Source organism: Myotis brandtii, unplaced genomic scaffold (assembly GCF_000412655.1).
Source record: "Myotis brandtii unplaced genomic scaffold, ASM41265v1 scaffold686, whole genome shotgun sequence".
NCBI lineage: Eukaryota > Metazoa > Chordata > Mammalia > Chiroptera > Vespertilionidae > Myotis > Myotis brandtii.
The window spans coordinates 5,998,919-6,024,946 of NW_005370683.1; the positions used below are offsets into that span (position 1 = coordinate 5,998,919).

Genomic DNA, 26,028 nt, shown 5'->3' on the forward strand with positions numbered 1-26,028 from the left:
GTGTGTGTGTGTGTGTGTGTGTGTGTGTGTGTGTGTGTGTGTGTGTTGCCCTCCCTTGTTGTCTTTGGGATTCCTTAGAAACTTCTTTTTAAATGGTGTATGTATCTTACAGGTCTCTCCATTGTAACCCACTGTTATATTGGAGTCCTGTTGATGTGGTGATAAGGGATTGGGAAGGGAAAGCATTATATAATCTTATGATTAAGTCACACTGTTTTAGTGGCCTTGATTCTAAGGGCTGTGACTTTGAGAAGAGTTTCTTAGCTTTTTTTCCCTCTCCCCCTCTGCCCCCTCATGTGACATTCAGAGTTATAAGGGAGCTGGAGTTAACTAGTTGCTCTTCCCCTAGGTCAGATAAGGTTCTAATAAAGAAATTTTCTTGGAGGGCAGGCCTATATTAAGGAGAAAAGAACACTCTGGACATGTTTTTTAATGATTATTTTCTCCCTCCCCCTGCTGGAAATGCTAGGGAGTTTTTTTTCAGTCTTCACAATGAAAACCTTGTAGGGTTCCTTGAAGTAAAACTCAAAAAAGTATGGCTTCTCTGCAGAGAGTGACCCACCAGGAGTTTTTAGTTTTCAAGACAGTCCATACTAGGCCTCCATCAATTCATCAATTACTGTTTAATATTTTCAAAATTTTTAAAGAATATTTTATTGATTTTTAGAAATAGAAGAAGGGACAGGGAGAAAGAGAGAGAGAGGGAGAGAGAGAGAGAGAGAGAGAGAGAGAGAGAGAGAGAGAAATATCGCTGTGAGAAAACATTGATCATTTGCCTCATGCACGCCTCCTACCAGTGATTGAGTCCACAACCTGGGCATGTGCCCTTGACCGGGAATCAAACTGCACTGGACAACATTTCTGGTGCACAGGAGGACACTCAACCAACTGGGCAACACTGGCTGGGTGCAGGAAATTTTTATTTTCATGTGGATACTCTTGAACTTTTCCAATTTCTTTAAATGAACATGTTTGTTGTGTGGGGTGTGGGGTAGGTTATTGATGGAAGGGTAGTTTTAAGAAATTGTTTTAGATACTAATACGCAATAGTGGCATCCCACCTCATCTTTTATTCTCCCACTCCAGCCCAGAAGAATCCATAAAATTCTGAAAACTCAACATCTGTTTTGCATTGAAATTGTATTTAAACTAGAGGCCTGGTGCACAAAATTCGTGCACTGGGGGTGGTGGTGTTGGTGGTGGTGGTGGTGTGTGTGGTGGGGGGGTGGTGGTGTCCCTCAGCCCAGATGGTTAGAGGGTGCAGGCCAGGCCGAGGTGATCCCACCAGTGCACAATAGGGCCTGGGGAGGGACTGTGGGATGGCTCCTGAGAGTGTCCGGCCTGTCTCGCTCAGTCCCGATTGGCCGGACCCCAGCAGCAAGCTAACCTACCAGTCGGAGCATCTGCCCCCTATTGGTCAGTACACATCATAGCGACTGGTCAACCGGTTGTCTGTTCCCTGGTGGTCAGTGCACGTCATAGTGTGCGGTTGAGTGGCCTTAGCATATTGTTAGCATATTACGGTTTGATCGGTTGAATGGCCAACCAGATGACCAGACACTTAGCATATTAGGCTTTTATTATATAAGATGTTTTAAATTCAGATATTTTATTTCATGGATTTGGAAACCTTTATTTGTTTCCACTCTTATGATCATTGCAACCAGCTTCATTTATTATATTAGAACTTCACTTTGCACCATATTGAATGGTTTGTAATCACTTTAGTACTTAGATAAATAGAAAGAAAATAGACTTAGGATGAGGGGAAAGGTAAGTAAGAGGGAAATAATAGACTCTTGTGTTGGGCAGGCAAAGTAATAAGTACTTTAAAGTCCCTGTTGTCTTAATCATATGCACACAGTTGTATATATTTAGTAATTAAAATGGACTTAAAGAAATATAAACTTTATTCTTTTTTTCTTGTGTCTGATAAATTCATTAATTTTGTGTATTATAAATAAACTTGATTAATTTAATATATTGCAAAATCATTTAGAAATAGCTGTCATTTGGACTAGTGACTACTAGTAGTACATTTGGGTTTGATTTATGTGTGTGTGAGAGTGTGTATAAACAGCTTTACCTTTTTAACTAATCTAATAACATTTAGGTAAAAATTGTAAAAACTCAATAAAAAGTGCCTTTTTGTGACAATTGTTAATTTAAATAGCACAACTCCAGTCTATTTATTTCATACTATTAAAGAAGCATTGTGAGTACAGTAGGTCCTGTCTTGTCCACAGGGAATATGTTCCAAGACTCCCAGTGGATGCCTGAAACTACAGATAGTATCAAACCCTATATACCAGTACACTATGTTTTTGCTTTTACATTCATATCTATAATGAAGTTTAACTTAAAAATTAGGCAAAGCCCTGACCGGTTTGGCTCAATGGATAGAGTGTTGGCCTGCAGACTGAAGGATCCCAGGTTCGATTCCAGTCAAGGGCATGCCGTACCTTGGTTACAGGCTCCTTCCTGGCCCCGGCCCTAGTTGGGGCTTGTGCAGGGGGCAACCAATTAATGTGTTTCTCTCACATCAATGTTTCTCTCTGTCTTTTCCTCTCTCTTCCACTCTCCCTAAAAATCAATGGAAAAATATCCTCGGGTAAGGATTAAAAAAAAAAATTAGGCACAGTCTGACCAGTGTGGTTCAGTTGGTTGGAGCATTGTTCCATACACCGAAAGGTGGCAGGTTCAATCCTGGTCAGGGCACATACATACCCAGGTTGCTGGTCCAGTGCGAATGAGATCCATGTTTCTCTTTCCCAATTATAGCAATATACTGTAATAAAAGTTATATGACTGTAGTCTCTCTCAAATATATTATTGTGCTGACTCACCCTTCTTGTGATGTTTTAAGATGGTAGAATGTTAAACTTATTCCTGAATTTGCATAACCATCCCTTACTTGCAGTTGCAGTAAATAGCTTGGTGTCAGTTGTTTCCGGGATCACTTGCTGAAGTCTTGTTCAATGCTTTCTGATGCAACACATTGCTGTCAATTGGAACATATTTTTTGTTCATGTCTTCCACCCACAGATTTAAAGCCTTTTCTATCTTACCTAAGCACTTTTCACATGCTGTAGCTGTAACTTTTTCAGTTTGAGGTTCAACGGCAAAACTAGCAGGATTTTTTTTTTTCTCCCTCACAATTACATGGATAGAAGATTCATTCTTACCATGGATCTTAGCAACCTCAGCATACATCTTTTTCCTTAATAAAGTTGAGAACTTTCACCTTTTTGAAGAAACTACTTTGTGGTTTCTCTTTAGAATAGCTGAATTTTTAGCATTGCTACTCTTATGCTTTGGAGCCATTATTAAGTAAAATAAGGATTACTTGAACTCAAGCACTGCAATGCTATGACAATCTGATAACTTTGAGACAGCTGCTAAGTGACTAATTGGCAGGGAGTGTATAGGGCATGGATACACTGGACAAAGGGATGATTCATGTCTGGGTAGGAAGGAGCGGGATGGCACGAGATTTCATGATACTACTCAGAATGGCGCGACCATAGGAAGCTGAAATTGTGAAAAGTGAAATCATGGATAAGGGGGGGACAATGGTACTGAAAATTAAAAGAAATTTCAAAACTAAAAATGTGCTTAGTAATGTTACTTTTACCTGAAACATTTTTTGTATTACATTCCCATGATTTGTTTATTTTATAACTAGAGGTTTGTACCTTTGACTCCCTTTACTCATTTGCCCACACCTCGATCCCCACCTCTGACAACCACTAATCTGTTCTCTTTATCTGGGAGCTTGGGGTTTTGCTTTGAGAGGGTTTTTTGTTTTTTTAGATTCCATATATCAGTGAGGTCATACAATATTTTTCTTTGGCTGACTTATTTCAATTAGCATTAATGACTTCATGGTCTATCCAAATGGCAACATTTTATTCTTTTTTTATTGCTGAAGATTATTCCATTGTCTATATGTACCACATTTTCTTTATCCATTCATCTATTGATGGACACTTAGGTTGTTTCCAAATCTTGGCTATTGTAAATAATGCTACAGTGAATATAGGGGTGCATACACCTTTTGAGTTAATATTTTTGTTTTGTTTTGATAAATAACCAAAAGTGGAATTGCTGGATTATATGATCTGCTTTTATTTTTAATTTTTTGAGGAAACTCCATACTGTGTTTCATAGTGGCTGCACCAATCTACATTCCACTAGCAGTACATGAGGATTCCTACTTTTCCCCATCCTTGCCAACACTTGTTATTTCTTACCTTTTTTTAAAAAATGTTTTTATTGATTATTTTTATAGAGAGAGGAAAGGAACGGGAGAGAGAGAGAAACATCAATGAGAGAAAATCATTGATTGGCTGCCTCCCGCATGCACCCTACTAGGGATTGAGTGTGAAACCCAGGCATGTGCCCCACTGGGAATCAAACTGGCAACCTCTTGGTGCTTGGGTCGACGCTCAACCAACTGAGCCACACTGGCCAAGCTATTTCTTGTCTTTTTGATAAAACCATTCTAACAGGTATGAGGTGGTATCTCATTGTTTGTTTTTTTTGCATTTCCCTGATGATTTGTGATGTTGGACATCTTTTCATATACCTGCTGGCCATGTGTATGTCTTCTTTAGGAAAATTTCTATAAGGATTCTGTGCCCATTTTTAAAATTAGATTGTTTGATTTTCTGCTATTGAATTGATATGAGATCTCTACATATTTTGTATATTAACCTCTTATCAGATTTATAATTTTCCAAATATTTTCATTCAGTAGATTGCCTTTTCATTTTCTTGTTCCTTTTGCTGTGTAGTTTTTAATGTGATATAGTCCCACTTGTTTATTTTTGCTCTTGTTGCCTTTGATTTGGTATCAAGGAGCTTTCCATCTATGTTCTCTTCTCAGAGTTTTATGGTTTCAGGTCTTACATTCAAGTCTTTAATCAATTTTGAGTTAATTTTGTTAATTTTTGTGTATGGTGTAAGATTGTTGTCCTGTTTCATTAATTTGTATGGGCTATCCAGTTTTTCCTTCACCATTTATTAAAGAGACTATCCTTTTCCTATTGTATATTCTTGGCTCATTTGTTGTAATTAATTGATAATACATAGGTTTATTTCTGGGCCTTTTGTTCTGTTTCATTGATCTATATGTCTCTTTTTATGCCAATACCATACTGTTGAATTACTATAGCTTTTTTATTTATAGTTTGAAATCAGGGAGCATGATGCCTCTGCTTTTGTTCTTCTTTCTCAAGATTGCTATGACTCTTTGGAGTCTTTTGTGGTTCCATAGAAATTTTAGTATTGTTTGTTCTATTTCTGTGAAAAATGCCATTGGAATTTAACAGGGATTATATTGAATTTGTAGATTGCTTTGGGTACTGTGGACATTTTAATAATAGTAATTTTCCAACCCATGATAGTTTCACAATAAACTTTTGGTAGGTATTTATATAAATGAATATGAATGATATGAAATATGTAATCTTCATATTAATTTTTGACATTGTCTTTTATAATTCAGTATTTACTCTTGTTTAAAATTTATTTTAATATGTCAGTTATTTCCTAAAGTTATTTACTAATTTAAAATATTGTATAGATACTGTACATCAAAAATTGGTTCAAATATATACATGTTTATTAGCCCTAGCTGGTTTGGCTCTGTGGTTAGAGCATTGGCTGGAGGACTGAAAGGTCGCGGGTTTGATTCAGATCAAGGCCACTTACCTCAGTGCAGGCTTGATCCCTGCCCGCCCCCTCCCCTCCTCTCTCTCTAAAAATGAAAGGAAAAAATATCCTTGGGTGAGGTTTAATTAAAAAGAACACACACACACACAAAATAGGAACCATTGCAACGAAATTTCTCTATTTATAATGTGTGTGTGTGTGTGTGTGTGTGTGTGTGTGTGTGTGTGTGTTTATATGACATTAAAAAAATCAAATCCTAAGGGAGCTCTGCCATAAACTTTAAAGATATGGATTGTACAAATATTTGAGTTACTACTTAGTAATTGAAGCCTTTCAATGTATTCTTTGCTGTTTGCATCCCGGTATTCTCTCTCATTGCTATGTGTTCTAATTAATGAGAGAAATTGTATCTGACATTCTTCACATTTGTATACTTGGCCACTTATTCACTCAGACACTTGTATCGTTAAGCCTCAGGGTATATGAGTGAGTAGGGTATAATGTTGGAGAAATTCAAGACATGGACAAACATACAAAATGTGAGTTCAACTAAAAGATAGACCTACCAAGATGTTTAGCACTTAGATTGTTAGATTGTTAAATATGCTAGAGTTTATTATATGTAAATGTTTGAGCAGCTTCTAAAAGTACAATGGAGTATGGTATTTGTATATAAAAGCATGTTCTATTGTGTTTTAAAATGATATTTCATTTACTTTTAAGAGATTCTTAGCTGAGCTTCATTGAAGGTAGGGAATTAATGAAACATATTAAACTGAAAACAAATGACCAAAAGTGTTCATGGTAATGATTTAACATGGACATATATGCAGAGAAATTTGTTTCCAAATAGTTTCAAAATATTTTTTGAAATGAAATGAACTTGAAATTTGCTTGCACTATTTTTCTTAATATTTCTGTATATTGATCTGGAGCTTTTGTATTAAAAGAGCAAGTTTTCTGTTATAAAGACTATATTCAGTGTCAGAAAATTTGTTACTTTCATTTTTTGCAGGTGGTTTCAGACACCCTCACAGGTTTTCTACCATGCAGCGACTGAACATGGAGGAAAAGATGTATATCCAGGGCAATGTCTGTGGGAAGGTTGTGAGCCTTTTCAGCGACAAAGGTTTTCTTTTATTACCCACTTACAGGTACACTTTCTTAATACTGTTTGGTCAGTAACTCTTTTGCAATAAAGGTTTTGATGCATATTCTTTTACTTCCTCTTTCTCAAAAAGGATAAGCACTGTTCAAAGGATGCCCTGCTTGCAGGATTAAAACAAGATGAACCAGGACAAGCAGGAAGTCAAAAACCTTCTACCAAGTAAGGAACATGAGTTTACTTCCTGTTGTATATACAGACAGAAAAATCAGGAGAGTAGGCAAAACATGTTAACAATGAAATTTAACTTTAGCATAGTAGGAAACTGGAAACCTGAGTTCTGGTCCAGCTCTACCATTCACCAGCTATGTGACCCTATTCAAATTGCTTAGAGTATTTACTCTAAGCATCACTTTCATATTTATATGAGAAATATTTTGTAAACTGTAACTATATACAGGGGTGGACAAAAGTAGGTTTACAGTTGTTTGAATGAAAAATAATGCAATAATTAATAAATAATACAAGAATAAACTATCACATTCACAACTGTACACCTACTTTTTCCCACCCCTATTTTTTTATTCTTTGAGAGTAATTGAACATGTATTTGATAATGGCAAAGAGATTTCTTCTTACAATTCATATACTTGTAATGAATATAGTGGAGTTCTAAGTTGCAGATTTCTGTAAGTTCCTTATTAGATTTATATAGTATCTCCTATTCTGTTTCTGAGGGCCTTAGTTGTAGATTCTGTAACCTGAATAATATTTTTAACTCTGAAAATGTGAAAATTAATTTGCCACCACTTACTAAGATACTGCAATGTACTAGGCATTGTGCCAGACCTAGGGAATTCTAAGAATAAGACATAGTCTCTAACTTTAGAGCTGATATTCTAGAAAGAGAACTAGAAATATGGGAGTACAGAATCTGCTTAACATACTTTATTCAGTTTCTGTTAATGAGCATCTACTATGTGCTAGACACTAAGGTATAGAATGAGGTATACATGAGCAAGATACATTTTGCTGTTCTTAAGTGTCTGGTGATCCATCAGTGAGAGGTGTAGGTAATTCTTACTATATGTATTAAAGTACTAAAATGAAGAGGTGCACAAGATACTATGAGAGCTCACCTAAACCAATCCAGGGAAGGCTTTCTGACAGAAAGTACCTCCAAACTGAGACCCAAAGAATAAGGAGTAAATAGTAGAAGGTCTCATAAGCTATAATCATGAGTTTGAGTTTTATCCTACAGGCAATAGAAAGTCATTTTTCTGCCAAGTATCTTTTCCTATAATTTTCACTGTCTTTAATTTGTATATATTATGTAGCTTATTGGAATATGTTGGAATATGTTTGGTTTTGCTCAAGTTTGGAGGAAGAGATATTTGATGTGTTGATTACAATAAATCGAAAATCTTTGTCATCGTATATAATAAAAGCCTAATGTGCTAAGTGTCCAGTCATCCGGTCAGATGTTCAACCAATCAAAGCGTAATATGCTAATGAATGCTAAGGCCGCTCACCGCTCGCTATGACGTGCACTGACCAGGGGGCAGGCAGACACTCTGACCAGTAGGTTAGCTTGCTGCTGGGGTCCAGCCAATTGGGATTGAGCAAGATGGGCCAGACACACCCTGGAGCCCTGCCACGACCCCTGACCAGCTGGCCAACCTCCCACGTCCCTCCCCAGCCCCAGTCATGCACCAATGGAGTCCCTTGACCTGGCCTGCATCCTCTCACAATCTGGGACCCCTCGGGGGATGTCGGAAAGCTGGTTTCGGCCCGGGCGAACGACCGGTCACTATGATGCGCACTGACCACCAGGGGGCAGACACTCAACACAGGAGCTGCCGCCTGGTGTCAGTGTGCTCCCACATGGGGAGCGCCGCTCAGCCAGAAGCTGGGCTCATGGCTGGCGAGCGCAGTGGTGGTGGTGGGAGCCTCTCTTGCCTCCGTGGCAATCGGACATCCCCGGAGGGCTCCTGGACTGCGAGAGGGTGCAGGTCGGGCTGAAGGGCCCCCCCACACCCAAGTGCATGAATTTCATGCACCGGGCCTCTAGTTTTACACATAAAATCTAATAACAGTATATATGTAGATATTCTTTTCTTTTGATAACTATATATAGTTATAAACTGGTTTACAATTCAAAGATTGCTTTTACATTAACTTATTTAATATTCAGAATTAGTTTACATATGTAAAAAAGTGCCAGAAATATCCCCACTTTACATATGTGAAACCTGAAGCATAGAGGGGCAAACTGAAATATTCAAAGTCATACAACTAGTTATTGTGCCAGAAATAGACAGATTTCCCCACATGCAAGTCAGTGCTCTTTACACCATGGCCTCGGCAGAATACAAAAGCTATTAATGCAATTTTCTGCTTGGCCAAGGAAATCTAGAATAGCTTGAATCTAATTTTAGGTAAAATTCATTCCTTCAGTCTGAGTTTTAAAAAGGATGTTAGAATTATACTGGAAGGGTTGATTAGAGTTATTAAATAATGGTGGAAAATAAGATTATATAACAAATAGTTTGAAGTGTGGTGTTTAACATAATTTCATCCTATATAATAAAAGAAAAACATGCAAATTAACCGCCCCTCCACTATGCTAAAGCCACGCCCAGAAGCCAATGAGGAGCGAGTATGCAAATTAACCCAACTAAGATGGCGGCAGCCACAGAGCTGGAGCGAGCAGGAGGCTTGGGTTGCCCCGGCGATGGAGGAAGCCAAGCTTCCCGCCTGCCCTGGCCGGTCCTGGGCTCTGCTCAAGGCTACAAAGTTCCAATTATAGAAGATAAATAAATCCCAGAAAGAAAAAAAAGAAAGAAAAAAAGGAGAGGCTGGGAGCTTGGGTTGCTGGGGGGCGTGGCCAGCCCACAAACAGCCATCAGCCCCTCACCCAGGCTGGCCAGGCACCCCAGTGGGCAAACCCCACCCTGAAGGGGGTGTGGCTAGCCTGAAAACGGCCCTCAGCCCCTCACCCAGGCTGGCCAGGCACCTCAGTGGGACTCCCACCCTGATCTGGGATACCCTTCAGGGCAAAGCAGTAGTCCACCTGCGCACCAGTCCTCTATCCTATATAATAAAAGGGTAATATGCAAATTGACCCCAACAGCAGAACAACTGGGAATGACTGGTCACTATGACACACATTGACCACCAGGGGGCAGACGCTCAATGCAGGAGCTTCCCCCTGGTGGTCAGTGCGCTCCCACAGGGGAAGCTCTGCTCAGCCACAAGCCAGGCTGACGGCTGCCAGCACAGCGGTGGTGGCGGGAGCCTATCCCACCTCCTCAGCAGCGTTAAGGATGTCTTACTGCAGCTTAGGCCTGCTTTCCGCTGGCAAGTGGACATCCCCCGAAGGCTCCCGGGCTGCCAGAGGGATGTCTGACTGCCAGCTTAGGCCCGATCCCCCTGGGGAGCCGGCCTAACCCAGCAGGTGGACATCCCCCGAGGGGTCCCTGACTGCGAGAGGGCACATGCCGGGCTGAGGGGACCCCCCCCGAGTGCACAAAGTTTTGTGCACCGGGCCTTTAGTATTATTATATTAGGTTATCTTTTTCTGGATCACCTATACCTATGTCAATACATTCTTAGGTAATATTATTTTAGTCTTGGTATTGTTTAGCCAAAATAATTTGCAGCTGAAATTGCAGACAATGTTTTTATTTGTTAACATCTTCACATTACATTCAATGATGTAAACTCCACAAACTTTGGTACCATGCTGTAATTCTAAATTAAATTTATTGGGATAACCTTGGTTAATAACACTATATAAGTTTCAGGTGTACAACGTTATAATACATCATCTGTATATTGCATTGTGTGCTCACTGCCCAAAAACCACTCTCCTTCTATCACCATATATTTAAGCCCCCTCACCCTCTTCATCCTCCCCCTCTGACAACAAACATACTGTTGTCTGTGTCTATAAGTTTGTTTTTTATTGTTTTTTTTTCATTTGTTGCTTTCTGTTTCATATCCCACATATGAATACAATCATGGTTTTTGTCCTTTTCCATCTGACTTATGTTGTATTTATTTTTATTGCATGTTTACTAGCACAGTAACTTTAAAAATGGATTATGCTGGAACATCTATTGTTTGCTTTAAAATTGGTAAATTGGAAAATAAAACACTTGAAATTTCACCTAATACTAAGAGCCCCTTTTGTATAGGCTGACACAAAGAATAAATATTAATGCTGGGCCATGGGAGATTTTATTCATCCTGTATCCACCTCGAGTTGGCAGCTTGGTTATGGTCAGTCTGCAGCATCATGTTAACAGTCTCTTTTTCTGTCTGACAATTTAGGCAGCCAGTTGTGGGGGGCACAAGCTCAACTCCTAGAGCTCAAAAGGCCATTGTGAATCATCCCAGTGCTGCCCTTATGGCTCTAAGGAGAGGATCAAGAAACCTCGTCTTTCGAGATTTTACAGTAAGCAATCCTTGAAAGCCTTTCCTGTAAAGGTGTGAGCACTGTGTGATTTAGATCTTTATTCTTTTCTTTTCCTTTCTTTTTAAGGATGAAAAAGAGGGACCAATAACTAAACACATCCGATTAACAGCTGCCTTAATATTAAAAAACATTGGTAAATATTCAGAATGTGGTCGCAGGTGAGTAATCTGTTTTCCATAGCCGAAATGAATTTAGATTATTTTACTTTTCTTATAAGGTAATGAAATTAGATATCTATATTTTATTCACTGTTTTTCTCAGGAACTTTGTATGTCAAAAAGCTTATGCCAAGGTCAGGCCATCGTGATCTCTTAAAAGCCAAAAAATAGAGAGAAGTTGAAACTACCAAAAGGTGTTCCTTTAACTTGTTTTATTATGTTAATTTTCTTGGTAGCCATAGACTTTAGAGTAAAAAGTATATCTGCTAAAGGGAAAACTTAGGGAGGGAGGAATGAATTAATCATTTGAATTATGTGGAATTAGAATAAAATTCAGTTTGTTAATTGGCATTTTAATGAAGCTATCAAAGTTAACATTTACTATGATATGCTAAAGTGTTAAAAAAAGTTACTTTGTAATGGACTTAACCAAGAGAAAACTCGGGATTTTGTAGGTCCTTGAAAGATGAAATGTTCTCTTGATGCCTTTTGGACCTTGTCTCCCTTGAAACTTAACTGGCTTCTCTAGTATTCCTCCCATATCTCAAGCTCCTTTGTTGAAAAGTTGTCCTCTAAGGCATCTTGTCTTCCAGATAGTGAAGATAGTGACTTTCTCACTGAGTCTCTCTTCTCTCACATTCCTATTCCCTAAATATATCTTGAATCTACCTTAGTTCTTCTTCCTTCTCCTCATTTTGCCTTTTATGATATTTCTTGCAATAACCTTACAACTGGATTTTCCAAACATAAAAACAGTGGTATCAATTACCAAAAAAAGCAATGAATTTGACTATATCAAATTTTAAAACTTTTATAAATTAAAGATGACTAAAACTCTTAGAGCTAAAGAACTTTTGCAATGACAAAAGTTACTATATTTAGTGTATCAAGTATTCTCACAGATGAGTAAGAAAAATTCTTAATATTCAAATTTTTAAAAAATAAAGCTTTTCAAAAGAAATATGAAGGTTTAGTAACCACATGAGAGCACTGGTGTCTTCCTGTTTAATTTATAACATGATTTCTTCCTACCTTTCTCACTGTTTTGCCCTCCCACTCTTCTTTTGCTGCATAGCCTATGTTTAAGTTTCAGCCACACTAAATCACATGCAAATTCCTAATCATGCTAGACTTTCATGTTACACTTTTGTACATTTGTTCCAGTGCTCATTGTTTATTACCCCTTGCCTGGAATACCCTTCTCCCTGTGATACCTGCCTATTAAATATCTGCAGACTTCATAATTCAACTCAGACATTAGCTTCTGTCTGCCACCTTTCTTATGCTGTGTTCCCCTTCCCCACCGAGTTTGTTGTTCTCTATTTTTATAACATTCTGTCTCACAACATTTAATATTACTTTGTAAATCATTTTGATATTACCTTTTTCCCTTACTGACCTATGTTCTGACTTTCTCTGATTAATATTTGTAGCCTGAACACCTAGCACAATGCCCAATACATTATAGGTAATCTCTACTTCCTATTCATATTTAGGATTCAACTCAAGGTGACCTCTTCCTTTCCTAACATCTTTCTTACAAACCTACTCCTGACCTAGGGTGCAGTAGGTACTCTCTACCACTGCACACGTTGCTTGTTACCACCTGAGTTCTTTGAAAGCAGGGATTGAACATTTATTTTGTGTGTGTGTTCTTAGTGCCTAGCATACTGTTGGGAATGTAATAGTGATTCAATAAGTATTTGATTGATAGACAGATGGAAGAAAAGAAGTCTCACAAATTAACTTTTTCGTAGAATCTGTCTGAAATTTGTGTAGGCAATTGGAATTATAAAAGTAATTTTAAACTTTTTCTTAGGGCTTTTTCCTCACATTCTTTTTTTTTTTTAATCTTTATTTGTTTGAAAGTATTACATATGTCCCCTGTTTTCCCCCATTAACTTCTAGCCCGTCCTTTCCCCCAACCCCAGGTCTTCATCACCTTACTGTCTTTGTCCATGAGTTACGCATACATGCATACAAGTTCTTTGGTTGATCTCTTTTACCCACCCTCCCTGTCTTCCCTCTGCAATTCGACAGTCTGTCCCATGCTTCTGTGTCTCTGGATCTATTTTGTTCATTAGATTCCACATATGAGTGAGATCATGTGGTACTTATCTTTCTGACTGGCTTATTTTGCTTAGCATAATGCTCTCCAGGTCCATCCAAGCTGTTGCAAATGGTAAGAGGTCTTTCTTTTTTATAGCTGGGTAGTATTACATTGTGTAGATGTACCACAGGTTTTTAATCCACTCATCTGCTGATGGGCATTTGGGCTGTTTCCAAATCTTAGCTATTGTAAATTGTGCTGCTATGAACATAGGGGTGCATATATTCTTTTTAATTGGTGTTTCAGGATTCTTAGAATAAATTCCTAGGAGTGGGATCACTGGGTCAAATGGGAGTTCCATATTTAATTTTTTGAGGAAACTCCATAATACTGTTTTCCACAGTGGCTGCACCAGTTTGCATTACCACCAGCAGTGTACTTTGCCAATGATTCATCTGATAAGGGGTTAATTTCCAAAATATATAGGTAACTCATACAACTTAACAAAATGAAGGCAAGCAATCCAATTAAAAAATGGGCAAGGGACCTAAATAGACACTTCTCCAAAGTGGACATACAGAAAGCCAAGAGACATATGAAAAAATGCTTAAAGTCACTAATCATAAGAGATGCAAATCAAAACAACAATGAGATATCATCTCACACCTGTCAGAATGGCTATCATCAACAAATCAACAAGTGTTGGCGAGGATGTGGAGAAAAGGGAACCCTAATACACGGCTGGTGGGAATGCAGACTTTCCTCAGATTCTTTTTGTTTTTAATGTGTTCTTATTAACTTTTAGAGAGAACGAGAGAGAGATAGAAACATCAATGAGAGAGAAACATTGATCGGCTCCTGCATGCCCCCCCTAACTGCGGATCAAGCCCAAAACCCAGGCATGTGCCCTTACCAGGAGTCGAACCAGTGACTTGGTGCATGGATGCCACTGAGCGATACCAGCTGGGCCACATTACACACTCTTAAGCTTACAGCAAAGACACTTTGGCTGGTTTGAATATAATTATTGGGCCAAAAGTTTTCATTTTACTGTTTTTATGCTGTTGTTGATTTTGTTATTTTATTTAACTCTGAACCTCCCAAATGTCGTCTGGCATCTTCAGTTTCTATTAATATGGCAGAAGCAAAAGAATTAACACAATCCACTAAATTCTTTCCATTTACTTTCCCAGTCCAGGTTGGAATCCCCATATAGAACATCTATACTGATGGGGAGTTTTGCTTGAGTTAAAATACTGAAAGAGAATCTGGCAAAACATATATATGTCGGGAAGAGAGTGTAGGAAATCAGATAGCTGCACAAGATAGTTCTCTGATGATACTTCTCGTCTCTGGTGAAATAAGTTACTGGTTGTGGTTTGTTTTTTTCTTAGACTAAAGCAAATTCTATTTGCAGTAAAAAAAAAACAAAAAAACCCTGCAGCACAAAAGGAAGATACATGGATATTTACCTTTATTCTTACAGTACATCATACTGAACAACATGAAATGTCAGTATTTTTAAAATTTGAAATTCAAAATGATTGAATAGTTTAAGATGTTTAAATGCAGTTTATCTCCATTCTGATTAAGCATGAGCACTGGAGAATTGCAATGTATTTCTTTTCCTTTTTTTTTTTTAAATATATTTTATTGATTTTTTTATAGAGAGGAAGGGAGAGGGATAGAAGGTTAGAAACATCGATCGGCTGCCTCCTGCACACCCCCTACTGGGGATGTGCCTGCAACCAAGGGACATGCCCTGGGTTGTGGGCTCGATCCCCAGTAGGGGGCGTGCAGGAGGCAGCCAATCAATGATTCTCATCATTGATGTTTCTATCTCTCTCTCCCTCTCCCTTCCTCTCTAAAAATCAATAAAATATATTTAAAAAAAATCAAATGGTACTTTTCTATACACTAATAATGAACGATTCAAAAAATAAATTAAGAGAACAATTTCATTTACAATAAATCAAAAGAATAAAATATATAGAAATCGTATTAACCAAGAATATGGAAGACTTATATACTGAAAACTATAAATCATTGCTGAAAGAAATTAAAGAAGACATAAATAAATGGGGAAATATCCTTTTGGAAGATTTAATAGAGTTAAAATGTCAGTACTACCCAGAGCAATCTACCGATTCAATGCAACTCTTATCATAATCAAAATGACTCTTTTTAAAAGAAAAATCCATTCTAAAATTTGGAATCTCAAGGGACCCTGAATAGGCAAAACTCCCTTGAAAAAGAAAGTTGGTGGACTTACACATCCTGGTTTCAAAATTTACTCAAAGCTACAGTGATCAAAACTGTGGTACTGGGGAAAAGATAGACATACCGACCAAAAGAACAGAATAGAGAGCCCAGACATGAGATCTCACATACATGGTTAAGTGATTTTCAATAAGGTTCCAATTCTCCCTTGAAGAAGGAAAAGACAGTCTTTTCAACAAATGGAGTTGGGAAAACTGGGTAGTCACATACAAAAGAAGGAAGTTTAACCCTTTAGCAAACACCATATACAGAAATTAACTCAAAATGGATCAAAGACGTAAATGTAAGAGTTAAAACTTTATAGCTTCATGACATTGGACTTGGCAATGAGTTCTTGGATATGTGGATATGACACCAAAGGCACAGGCAACAAAAGAAAAACAAATTGAATTTCATCAGAATTAGAAACTTGTGCATCAAAGGATACTACTGACAGAATAAAAAGGCAACCCATAGAATGGAAGAAAATAATTGTAAATCACATATCTGATAAAGGGGTTGATATCCAGAAAATATAAAGAACTCCTGAAACTCAACCACAAACAAACCACGTTAAAAATAAGCAAAGGACTTAAACATTTCTCCAAATAAGATAAACAAATGGCCAATAAGCACATGACAAGATGCTCAGCATTACTAATCATTAGGGAAATGCAAATCAAAACCACAGTGAAATACTACTTCATACCCATTAGGATGACTATTATTAAAATACAAAACAAAAAGTGTTGGCATAGATGTGGAAAAATTGGAACCCTTGTGTATTACTGGTGGAAATATAAAAAGGGACAGCCACTATGAAAATGGTATGGCAGTCCTCTAAAAATTAAACATAGGATTATCTATGCAATTCCACTTGTGGCTATATACACAAAAGAACTGAAAGCAGGTAGTTGAACAGATATTTACGTGCCCACTGTTCATAGCAGCTTGGCTGGAAGGTGGAAGTAACCCAAGTGTCCATCAATAGATGAATGAATAACTGAAATGTGGTTTGTGTGTATATACAATGGAATGTTATTCAGCCTTAAAAAAGAATGAGAGCTTCTAGTTAATATGGAGTAGGTAAACACAACTAACAGCTAAAGTACAGAATAGCCATCATTGAGAACCACCCCTGAACAGAAGTGCTATAAATATGGGTACTAACTCATTTAAGAATTGGTAGGTGGGACCGAGATGCAGAACAGGCTGGTCCCACACCCATGTGTGGTGGTTAAACATCATGAGGGATATCTCAGCTGTGGAAGACTCTCCTGAAAGCCAGGAGTCCCAGCCCCACACCAGGCTCCCTAGTCCAGGGTTCCAGTACCAGAAAGAGAAATCCCCATAATTTCTAGCTGTAAATACCAGCAAGATTGCAGCTGAGTGAGACAGAGGGCTGCTGGAATCCCAGCCGTTTATCTTAAAGAACCTGCACAGGGACTTACTCAGATTCATGCTGAACTCCAGCACTGGGGTAGCAGCTTGATAGGCACCAGGGGCATATGAGGAGGAGGTGAATTATCTGGCTTTGGGTGAGGGCCGGAGGAACAGCTTTATCCCAGACAGAAGTGCTGGCAGAGGCCATTGTTCCTCCAAATCTGAGTCTCCATTATTCTGGCTAATAACTTTTTGCCCTGCCCTGGTGATTCCTTGAGACCCACATCGCCCAACTTGTGGGTCCTTCCAAGCCAATTCCAATGTTTTTTTTCCATACAAATGGCCTGTCTTAGCTCATGCTGCGGACATTCCTAAACTTTCTCAAAGGTTCACAAACCCCAAACAAGCAGCATCTGGCCTCAGCATCCCACATACCTTTTGCTAAGTGGCCCCAGGCTTGGCACTAGCAACATCTGGCCTTGGTTTACAGCTTGGCCTCCCCTGGGAACCTGCAAGCCCAGCATAAGTGATAATCATCTGTATATCAATCTGTAGCTCATGCCTGGTTGCCCCAGGCAGGGAACAGTCAGAAGCCGACCTTGGCCTGCATCTCCCAGGAAGCCCCAGACCCAGCTCACACAGTGGCCAGCTTCAACCATGCTAGAGTACCACCCAACAACCTCCACAAGTGACACACTCAAGGGGTGGGCTCTGCAGGCACCAAGACCCTACTTGAAGTGAGTCCTGCTCCATGGGTTGGCCCTTACACCGTAGCTCCTCTGCTATAGTTACAGCCAGTCCTCATAGCTGATTGATCTGGGGGTCAATCCTTCCCATGGACACACCAACAACAATCAAGGCTCAACTACAATAGGAGGTTGCACACAGTCTCCACTTTTGGGGAGTGGGGACCTAGACCCCAGGAGTCTGTGCCACTGGGCCTTACAAGCCACTGGGCCCTACAAGACACCTACTATATAAAGCCACCTTATGAAGATTGGGAGACATAGCAGATCTTCCTAATACATAGAAACAAACAGAGAGGCAGCTAAAATGAGGAGACAAAGAAAAATGTCCCAAATAAAAGAACAGGGGAAATCTCCAGAAGAAATGGAGGCAAGCAGCCCTAGCTGGTTTGGCTCAGTGTATAGAGCAGACACCTGGGGACTAAAGGGTCCCTGGTTGGATTCTGGTCAAGGGCACATGCCCCTGTTGCAGGCTCAATCCCCAGTAGGGGATGTGCAGGAGGCAGCTGATCAATGATTCTCTCTCATCATTGATGTTTCTATCTCTCCCTCTCCCTTCCTCTCTAAAATCAATAAAAATTGATTTAAAAAAAAAAGAAAGAAATGGAGGTAAGCAACTCAGATACAGAATTCAAAACAATGGTTACAAGGATACTCAAGGAACTTAGTGAGAACTTCAACACCATTAAAAAAGGACAAAACCATAAAAAAGACCAGTCAGAAATGCAGAATACAATAATTGAAATGAAGAATACACTAGAAGGAATCAGCAGATTAGATGAAGCAGAGTATCAAAGCAGCAATTTGGAAGACAAAGTAGCAGAAAACACCCAATTGGAGTAGCAAAAAGAAAGAATCCCAAAAAATGAGAATAGTTTAAGGGACCTTTGGGACAACATCAAGCCTAACATCATAGGTGTGTACCAGGAGGAGGAGAGAGCATGGGATTGAGAACCTATTTGAAAAAAATAATAAGTGAAAATTTTCCTATCCTGGTGAAGGAAATAGACATTCAAGTCCAGGAAGCACAGTGTCCCAAGCAAAATAAACCTAAAGAGGCTAACACCAAGACACATCATAATTAAAATGGCAAAGTTTAAAGGCAAAGAGAGACTCTTAAAAACAGCATTGTCTCTGTTTCCCATTTCTTGAACTTTTGTTTTGTGGATGCTAGACCCTTATAGATTGAGTCTCTAATTTTCTTTTCTCTCTCAGCTTTAATTTTTGTCTATTTTCTGGAAATTTTCTTGACTTTATCATCAATCTATTGAATTTTTACTTTAGCTATTCTGCTTTAATTTCTAAGTGCTCTTTCTGAGTTGCCGGTTATTGCTGTCCTGTAACATTCTGTTCATATGTTGAAGAGAGTGCCTTCTCTCTCTGAGGATATTAATTTCTAGTATTTTTGAAATTTCATCTGCTTGCAGTATAGTTGCCATTTCCTAGAAATTCCTTGAATGTCTGAAATTCCTTGGCTTCATTAAATTGTAAGAATAAAATATTTTTAAAAATTAGTTGGGCCCTCTGGGTGTGTGACCTCCATTGTCACTAGTGATTGCTATTTTAGGGTGACCCCTGATAAACCAGTTGGTTTATTAGAAGCCCACTTCCACCCCAAATGTCAGTTTCTGTAGAGAGATTGTTTCTCCAGAGAACAATCTCTGATTTTCTTGCCTTTGGAGGTGGGCAGTTTGGATAAGGGTCAATGTAAGATCCTGCATCCTGGAAACAGATAGGGGGAGGGGCCAGGAAGCTGTCCCTGTGTTCATGTGTGTTCACTTTCACCCAGTCCCAGGTTTTGTCCAGTCGATCACCTCCTAACCTTCCCAGTGTCTGTCACTGTAAGTTTTAAGCCTTTCTGGCTTGGTTTCTCCAGAAAATAAATTTATTTATTTTGGAAGCTAAAGGAGATACACTTGTATTCAAACTCCTGATTCGTGTCTTAAATTGTCTTCAGTAATGCTACTTAAAAACTATTTCACATTATCTATTAAGTGCATTAAAGTGACACAATGTTTATGCTTTGTTAAACATATCAAAAAGAACTTTTGAAATATGAAAGTGAAAGTATAATTTTATACAATAAAAGACATATTTCATTTTTTATCTAGTGAGTGCCTATTTAATTTGTGTAAATCCTCCCCAAATAAAAGATATTAATTTATATAAAAAGTGAAATTGTACCCAGCTAGTGTGGCTCAGTGGTTGGAGGATCACCTATGAACCAGGGAGTCATGGTTTGACTCCCGGTCAGGGCACATGCCCAGGTTGTAGGCTTAGTCCCCAGTGTGAGGTGTGCTGGAGGCAGTGATTCTCTCTCATCATTGATGTTTCTCTCTCTCCCTCTTCCTTCCTCTCTGAAATCAATAATAAAAAAATTTTTTTTAAGTGAAATTGTTACCTTAAAATCATCCTGGTGACTTAAATTTAGTGTTTCTAGTTTTATACATGTGACATAAAAATAAAACAAAGAATACTTTTTAATATGCGACTGTCAGTTTGGAAAATATGATTTTAAGATTTTGAAACAATGTTTTTCTTTGTCAAAGTGTCTTAATTTATAAAGGCGAAATATTTTTATTCTACTTTGTATGCTATTTTTAAATAAAGATTTTTATGACTTTCTTTCATAGAAATTTCATAGTTCATTTAAAGAGTTGTTAAATAAACTTGTGAAATAAGTTATGTCTAAAGAAGAGTATAAAACACAGAAGTGTAAAGCCCAATGAATTATCACAGAATGAACCCCCTTATAACCAACCATCCAAGTTAAGAAATATAACAGCATTGCACTAGCTGGTTTGGCTTAGTGGACAGAGCGTTGGCCTGCAGACTGAAGAGTCCTGGGTTCGATTCCGGTCAAGGGCACATGCCCGAGCTCGATCTCCAATAGGGGGATGCAAGAGGCAGCCAATCAATAATTCTCTCTCATCATTGATGTTTCTATCTCTCTCTACCTCTCCCTTCCTCTCTGAGATCAATAAAAATATATTTAAAAAAAGAAAAAAATAGAACAGCATCAGTACCACAGAGCCTCTTTGAATCCCCGCAAGTCTTGATCCCATCGTCTTCTGGAGTATCACTCTTCATCTGTAAACACCACAGATGAATTTTGCCTGATTTTGAAATTTATATAAGTAGAATCATATAGTATATATTCTCTTACTTTTTTTCCCACTCAGCATTGTTTGTGAGCCTTATTCATGTTATTGCATATAGCTGTACTTTGTTCATATTATTGCAGTATAGAATTCTATTGCATAAATATACTCAAATTTATTTTATTCTACTTTTGATGGGCATGTGGGTTGTTTCCAGTTTGAGGCTATTAAGAATGCTGCTGTGAACATTCAATACATGGTCTTTGGCCATATATGGACATATTTCTATTGAGCTTTTATGAAGGATTGGTGATTCATAGGATATTAGAACTTTAGTACATAACAATTCCAGAGGTTTTATTACTCCCTACAGCAATGTATGAGTCTCAGTTACTCCACATACTGATCAATATTTGATATTATAATTTTAATGTTTAATTTTAGTCATTTTTTTTCAGTCTATGGAGTATCTATATATGGAAACTACATAAAAGCAAATACCCAAATAGCCAGAAAAATGCTCAATTCCTTAGTCGTGAATCTCAAATTTTTTATAGTTATTTTGCTGTGCTTTGCTATGCTATGGTAAAAATTACTACAGTCCCCACATGTTAAAATTTTGGCTTTGAATTTCTGTCTTTTCCCATTTATTGCTTCCTTATAATGTTTGTCATTCAAAATTTAGAAGTCTTCATCTCCCTCCTTTTCACTTTCAGTTCCTTTTACCCAGGATTATTTTAATGAAGGCACTGAAAGTTCTTGGATAATCTCATGCTGTTTTCTAACATGTTATGTGAAAATTTTCACACATAAGGCAAACCTGGAATAATTTTGCAGTGAACACTTACTAGTATATACCAATCACCTAGCTTTTACCATTGATAGTTTAGTAATACAGTTGACCCTTGAACAACGTGGGGGTTAGGAACGTTGAGCACACCCCCTAAACCCCCTGGTCTCCCTCCCCGCTCCCCTGCACAGTTGAAAATCAGCATATAAACTTTTGACTCCCTCAAAAATCTAATAGCCCAGCCAGTGTGGCTCAGTGGTTGAGCATTGACCTATGAAGCAGGAGGTCATGGTTTGATTCCTGGTCAGGGCACATGTCCGAGTTGTAGGCTTGATCCCCAGTAGGGGGCATGCAGGAGGCAGTTGATAAATGATTCCCTCTCATCATTGATGTCTCCATCCTTCTCTCCTCTCTCTTCCTCTCTCAAATAAATAAGAATATATATATTTTAAAAATCTGATAGCCTAGTGTTGACTGGAAACCTTACATAAACAGTCGATTAACACAGATTTTATATGTTATATACAATACAATATTCCTATAATAAACTAGAGAAAAGAAAAATTAATAATAAAGAAAAAATATATTTACAATTTTTATTGCATATAAGTGGAACCACGCAGTAAGTTTGTAAATTTTTTAAAAACCAGTTTCTTTTATGGAATATTGTGGTGTTCAAATAATAGTTAAGGTAAATGTTGCCTGTTTTCACTTAATGAAGAGAAAGAAACTTTATCATACTAGGACCTAATTTTTATTTTCAATTAATCTCTTAAAAGCAACCATTTTGTTTCCCTCCAACTGTTTTCTAACAGGATCTGAATTTTTTAAATTTTTTTATTGAGTTAAGCACACTTAGGATGAGATTTGTCCTCTTAACAAATTTTTAGGTGTACAATACATTCTTGTTGCAGCGGTTGCCAACCGGTGGTCCGTGGACCACTGGAGGTCCATGAGGTCCAAAAGGTTGGCAACCACTGGACTAGAGGTACAAAGTGTACAGCAGATCTCTAGAGCTTTTCATCTTGCTTAACTGAGACTTTATTCCCATTGATTAGTAATTCCTTATTTCCATCTCCCCCCAGCCCCTGGCAACCACCATTCCACTCTTGGATTCTATGAATTTTACTCTTGTAGAGATACTGCCTGAATTTTCTAGAAGCATGAATGGAGATTAATGCAAATTATTCTACGTGGTGTCCTGTATTTAGAAAGGTACCATGAAGAAAAAACAAGCCAAGAAGTTGCCTAATTCTGACACTACTGTTTAAGTAGCTAGAAAGTCATTTCCATTTGAGGTGCCTCAGGTTGGCTCAGTTTACTTTGTAAATTGAATAGATTTAACTAGTTTCCCAAATTCCTTTTTATCTTCCAGCAATTTTATATCTACATTTACTGTGGGACTCTGTATTATGTCGTTTAAAATTTTAGTTTTTAAACTTGCAAAGTCCGCAAGGAATCATCTCTGGGACCTTGGATGCTGATAAACTTCTTTGTTTTCTTCCAGATTGTTAAAGAGACATGAAAACAACCTATCAGTGCTAGCCATTAGTAACATGGAAGCGTCCTCCACCCTTGCCAAATGCCTTTACGAACTTAACTTTACAGTTCAGAGTAAAGAACAAGAAAAAGACTCAGAAATGCTGCAGTGAAAAATAATTCCACTTCTGTAGTGGGGAACTCAAAGTCAGATACATTTCACATGTTACTGAAGAAAGCACCAAGTCTTAATGGAGCAGAGACCATAGAATGAATTATTTTATCTCCTCCCATGATGCTGAGAGGAAGCTTCGTATTCTGATCCCTGAGTGATCCCTTTGTTCTGTTTTAAAAAAAATCTAAAAAGAAAAAGAAAAAAAAAACTGCTGTGGGATTGTCAACCAGCTTATCTGCAGGATGTCTCTCAGATCTGATAAGTCCTGATGGAAACTGGTATGATCAGAATTCAGTACCATCCACATTGGAATATACATGGAATATTGTAAAACCTACATGAGCAGATGAAATAGAAGCATTAAATATTTTTATCTATATCCAAAAAGGAGCACATTTTTATATTTACAAAACCGTTTAAGCTGGTTTGAATAATTAAAAAAAAAAAAAGTTTCAGCACACCTATACCCCGTATCTCCAAGGGGGCCACTAATATCTAGATATGGATTGTGTGTTTTGTTTAGAAATCAGTAGCTTGGTTTTCTTACTTGAGCCAATATATTTTCACTTATTTATTATCATAAAAATTTACCAGTCTGAATAGATCCTGTAAATATTTGTGAATAGAATGAACACCTTTCATGCCACTGCAGCCACTGGAAATACATTCTGTGGTGTCCTAGAAGCATTACTGGTAGGTCCTAAAGTTTTCTAGACTTTCCTGTCAATTGTAAGTAATTGTGATATATTCTACGCAGTGGATGAATGTTCTTTAAATTTGTGTAAATACTTCTGCAAAGGTACTGATGCTGTAAAGTCAAAACAGTTGTGGAACTGTGATTTTTTTTTTCCTTTTCTTTTTTTGTATTATACACCTTGTTAGAACTCATTTTGCTGGCTGAAAGAGTAATGAATAATATATCTCATGTCATTTTTGTAGAAGAAAAACTATTTGAAGGTATTTTTTGGTTTTCCCTAACATGTATCCACTGTAAACGTTTGTCATGTGCAAGCTCAAAGCTTGGACAGAATTTTTTTGTATTTGTAAATTGGTTTAAATACATGGAATTTTATACAGGTTTTCTCCTGTGTTATATATGCATTATGTGCAGGTATGATATTTTCTTCACTACTTTTTCTATCTTAATATAGTGTGGAATTTTATTGTATTATTCTTCCATTCTTAATACTGTATCACATTCCTGCTCAGAAACTGCTCACTTCCTTATTAAATTGTCTTTTCTCCTCAGCGTGACATGTATCCATTTATAACTGCCTATTGCCTGTTCTATTAGCACCCAAAAGTGTGGAAGGCCTCCAGCCACCATTTCTGCTGTGTCATTAGGATGTGCAGTAAAAATAGAGACCTAACAGTTATGTTATAGAATGGCTTTATTTACTTTGGTGACTGTTTATAGTTTTTAAATAAAAGACTGAACATTTTCTTGAGTCCTTCATTTCTGAGTATGGTTAAGACATTCTTTAAAAATTCAGCAGAAGGCAAGGGCCAGTCACCTATTTGATGTACGTTGATTTATAATACATTGAACAGAGAATAGCTAAGAGAGTTCCTTTACTGAGAGAGTGCAGGAGATAGGCAGGAGATTCAGAGTATTTATTTTCCATTAGACTGCAAGGCAAACCCAGATTATTGTTTGACACTGTTTCTTTGACAAATCATTCAGAACCACAGTGCATCCAAGTACTCAACTTGAATTTGGGAGCAGCTTCTGAGAGTAAAAGGGCCTTAGTTTGGATCTAAAAAATTTCCTTCACTATTTTGATTCAACTATTAGCAAAGGAGAATCTCATTTCTCCCTAAAGAGGGCTCCCTGGCACTCTGCCATGTATTAATGAATGCTTAGGAAACTTCCTCCAACATTGGTCACGATTATTGCCTAGGGTTGTGGGGTTTATTCTTGGCTCACCTCCCAATATTAGGGCTGCCTATAGACACACCGGAGATGCTGTGGTTAACACTACAATCACTCTCAAGCCCCCAAAACTTACAAGGCTACCAGTGGTGGATGTCAGTTGGAGAATTTTCTATTCATTGTATTTACCTAAAAATCTCTTGAATTTTTCTAACATAATTTTGTGTAACATCAATAATTTTGTGTAACATCATTTGTTTTAAAGGTACGTTTCTTTGCAAATTAAGACTGCTATGGTAAATTAATAGAAAAGAAACCAGGTTTAGAAAAATGATTTTCGTATTCACCATTCTTCCACCTTATTGGAATCGCATGCCATAGTTCTAGCTTTTGTGCTATAATATGTAAATACGTCTGTAGTCTCCTTGAAGCATTGGTCTCAGCAGAGAATTTTCTAAATATGTATTTGACCTAATGAAACCAATTATGGCTTTCCACTTAGGCTTTTCTTCTTATAGCTTTATATAACTATATAATGAAATAACATGGACTTGCTGGGTAATGGAATTAAAGTGCTCACGCACAAGTTCTGCGTAACCCTCTCATTCATGAAAAGGTGCTCCTCGCTAGACAGAAACTTGCTGATTTCCAGTATTGTTATTTTTGTCTAAAGTTCTGTAAATACATGCTTTAATGTTATCTTTAAGAAATCTATGTAAATTATATAGTCTACAACTTAGAGACTGTACAATT

The 26,028-nt window shown here is 37.8% G+C and overlaps 1 protein-coding gene across 7 annotated transcripts in view; it reads left to right on the top strand.

Moving 5' to 3' along the window:
• The window catches only part of ARID2 (AT rich interactive domain 2 (ARID, RFX-like)), a 195,019-nt gene extending 170,174 nt beyond the window's left edge, over positions 1-24,845 (top strand). For 6 of the 7 annotated variants that reach the window (XM_014529534.1, XM_014529538.1, XM_014529532.1 and 3 more), the window contains 5 exons: positions 6,692-6,830; positions 6,918-7,003; positions 11,117-11,240; positions 11,328-11,419; positions 23,256-24,845. In XM_014529534.1, coding sequence (XP_014385020.1) covers positions 6,692-6,830; positions 6,918-7,003; positions 11,117-11,240; positions 11,328-11,419; positions 23,256-23,400 — 586 coding nt within the window. In that variant the 3' untranslated portion in view covers positions 23,401-24,845. The remainder of the gene's footprint in view (positions 1-6,691; positions 6,831-6,917; positions 7,004-11,116; positions 11,241-11,327; positions 11,420-23,255) is intronic. The other variant, XR_001359718.1, reaches the window with a different exon arrangement.
• Positions 24,846-26,028: the final 1,183 nt, after the last annotated feature.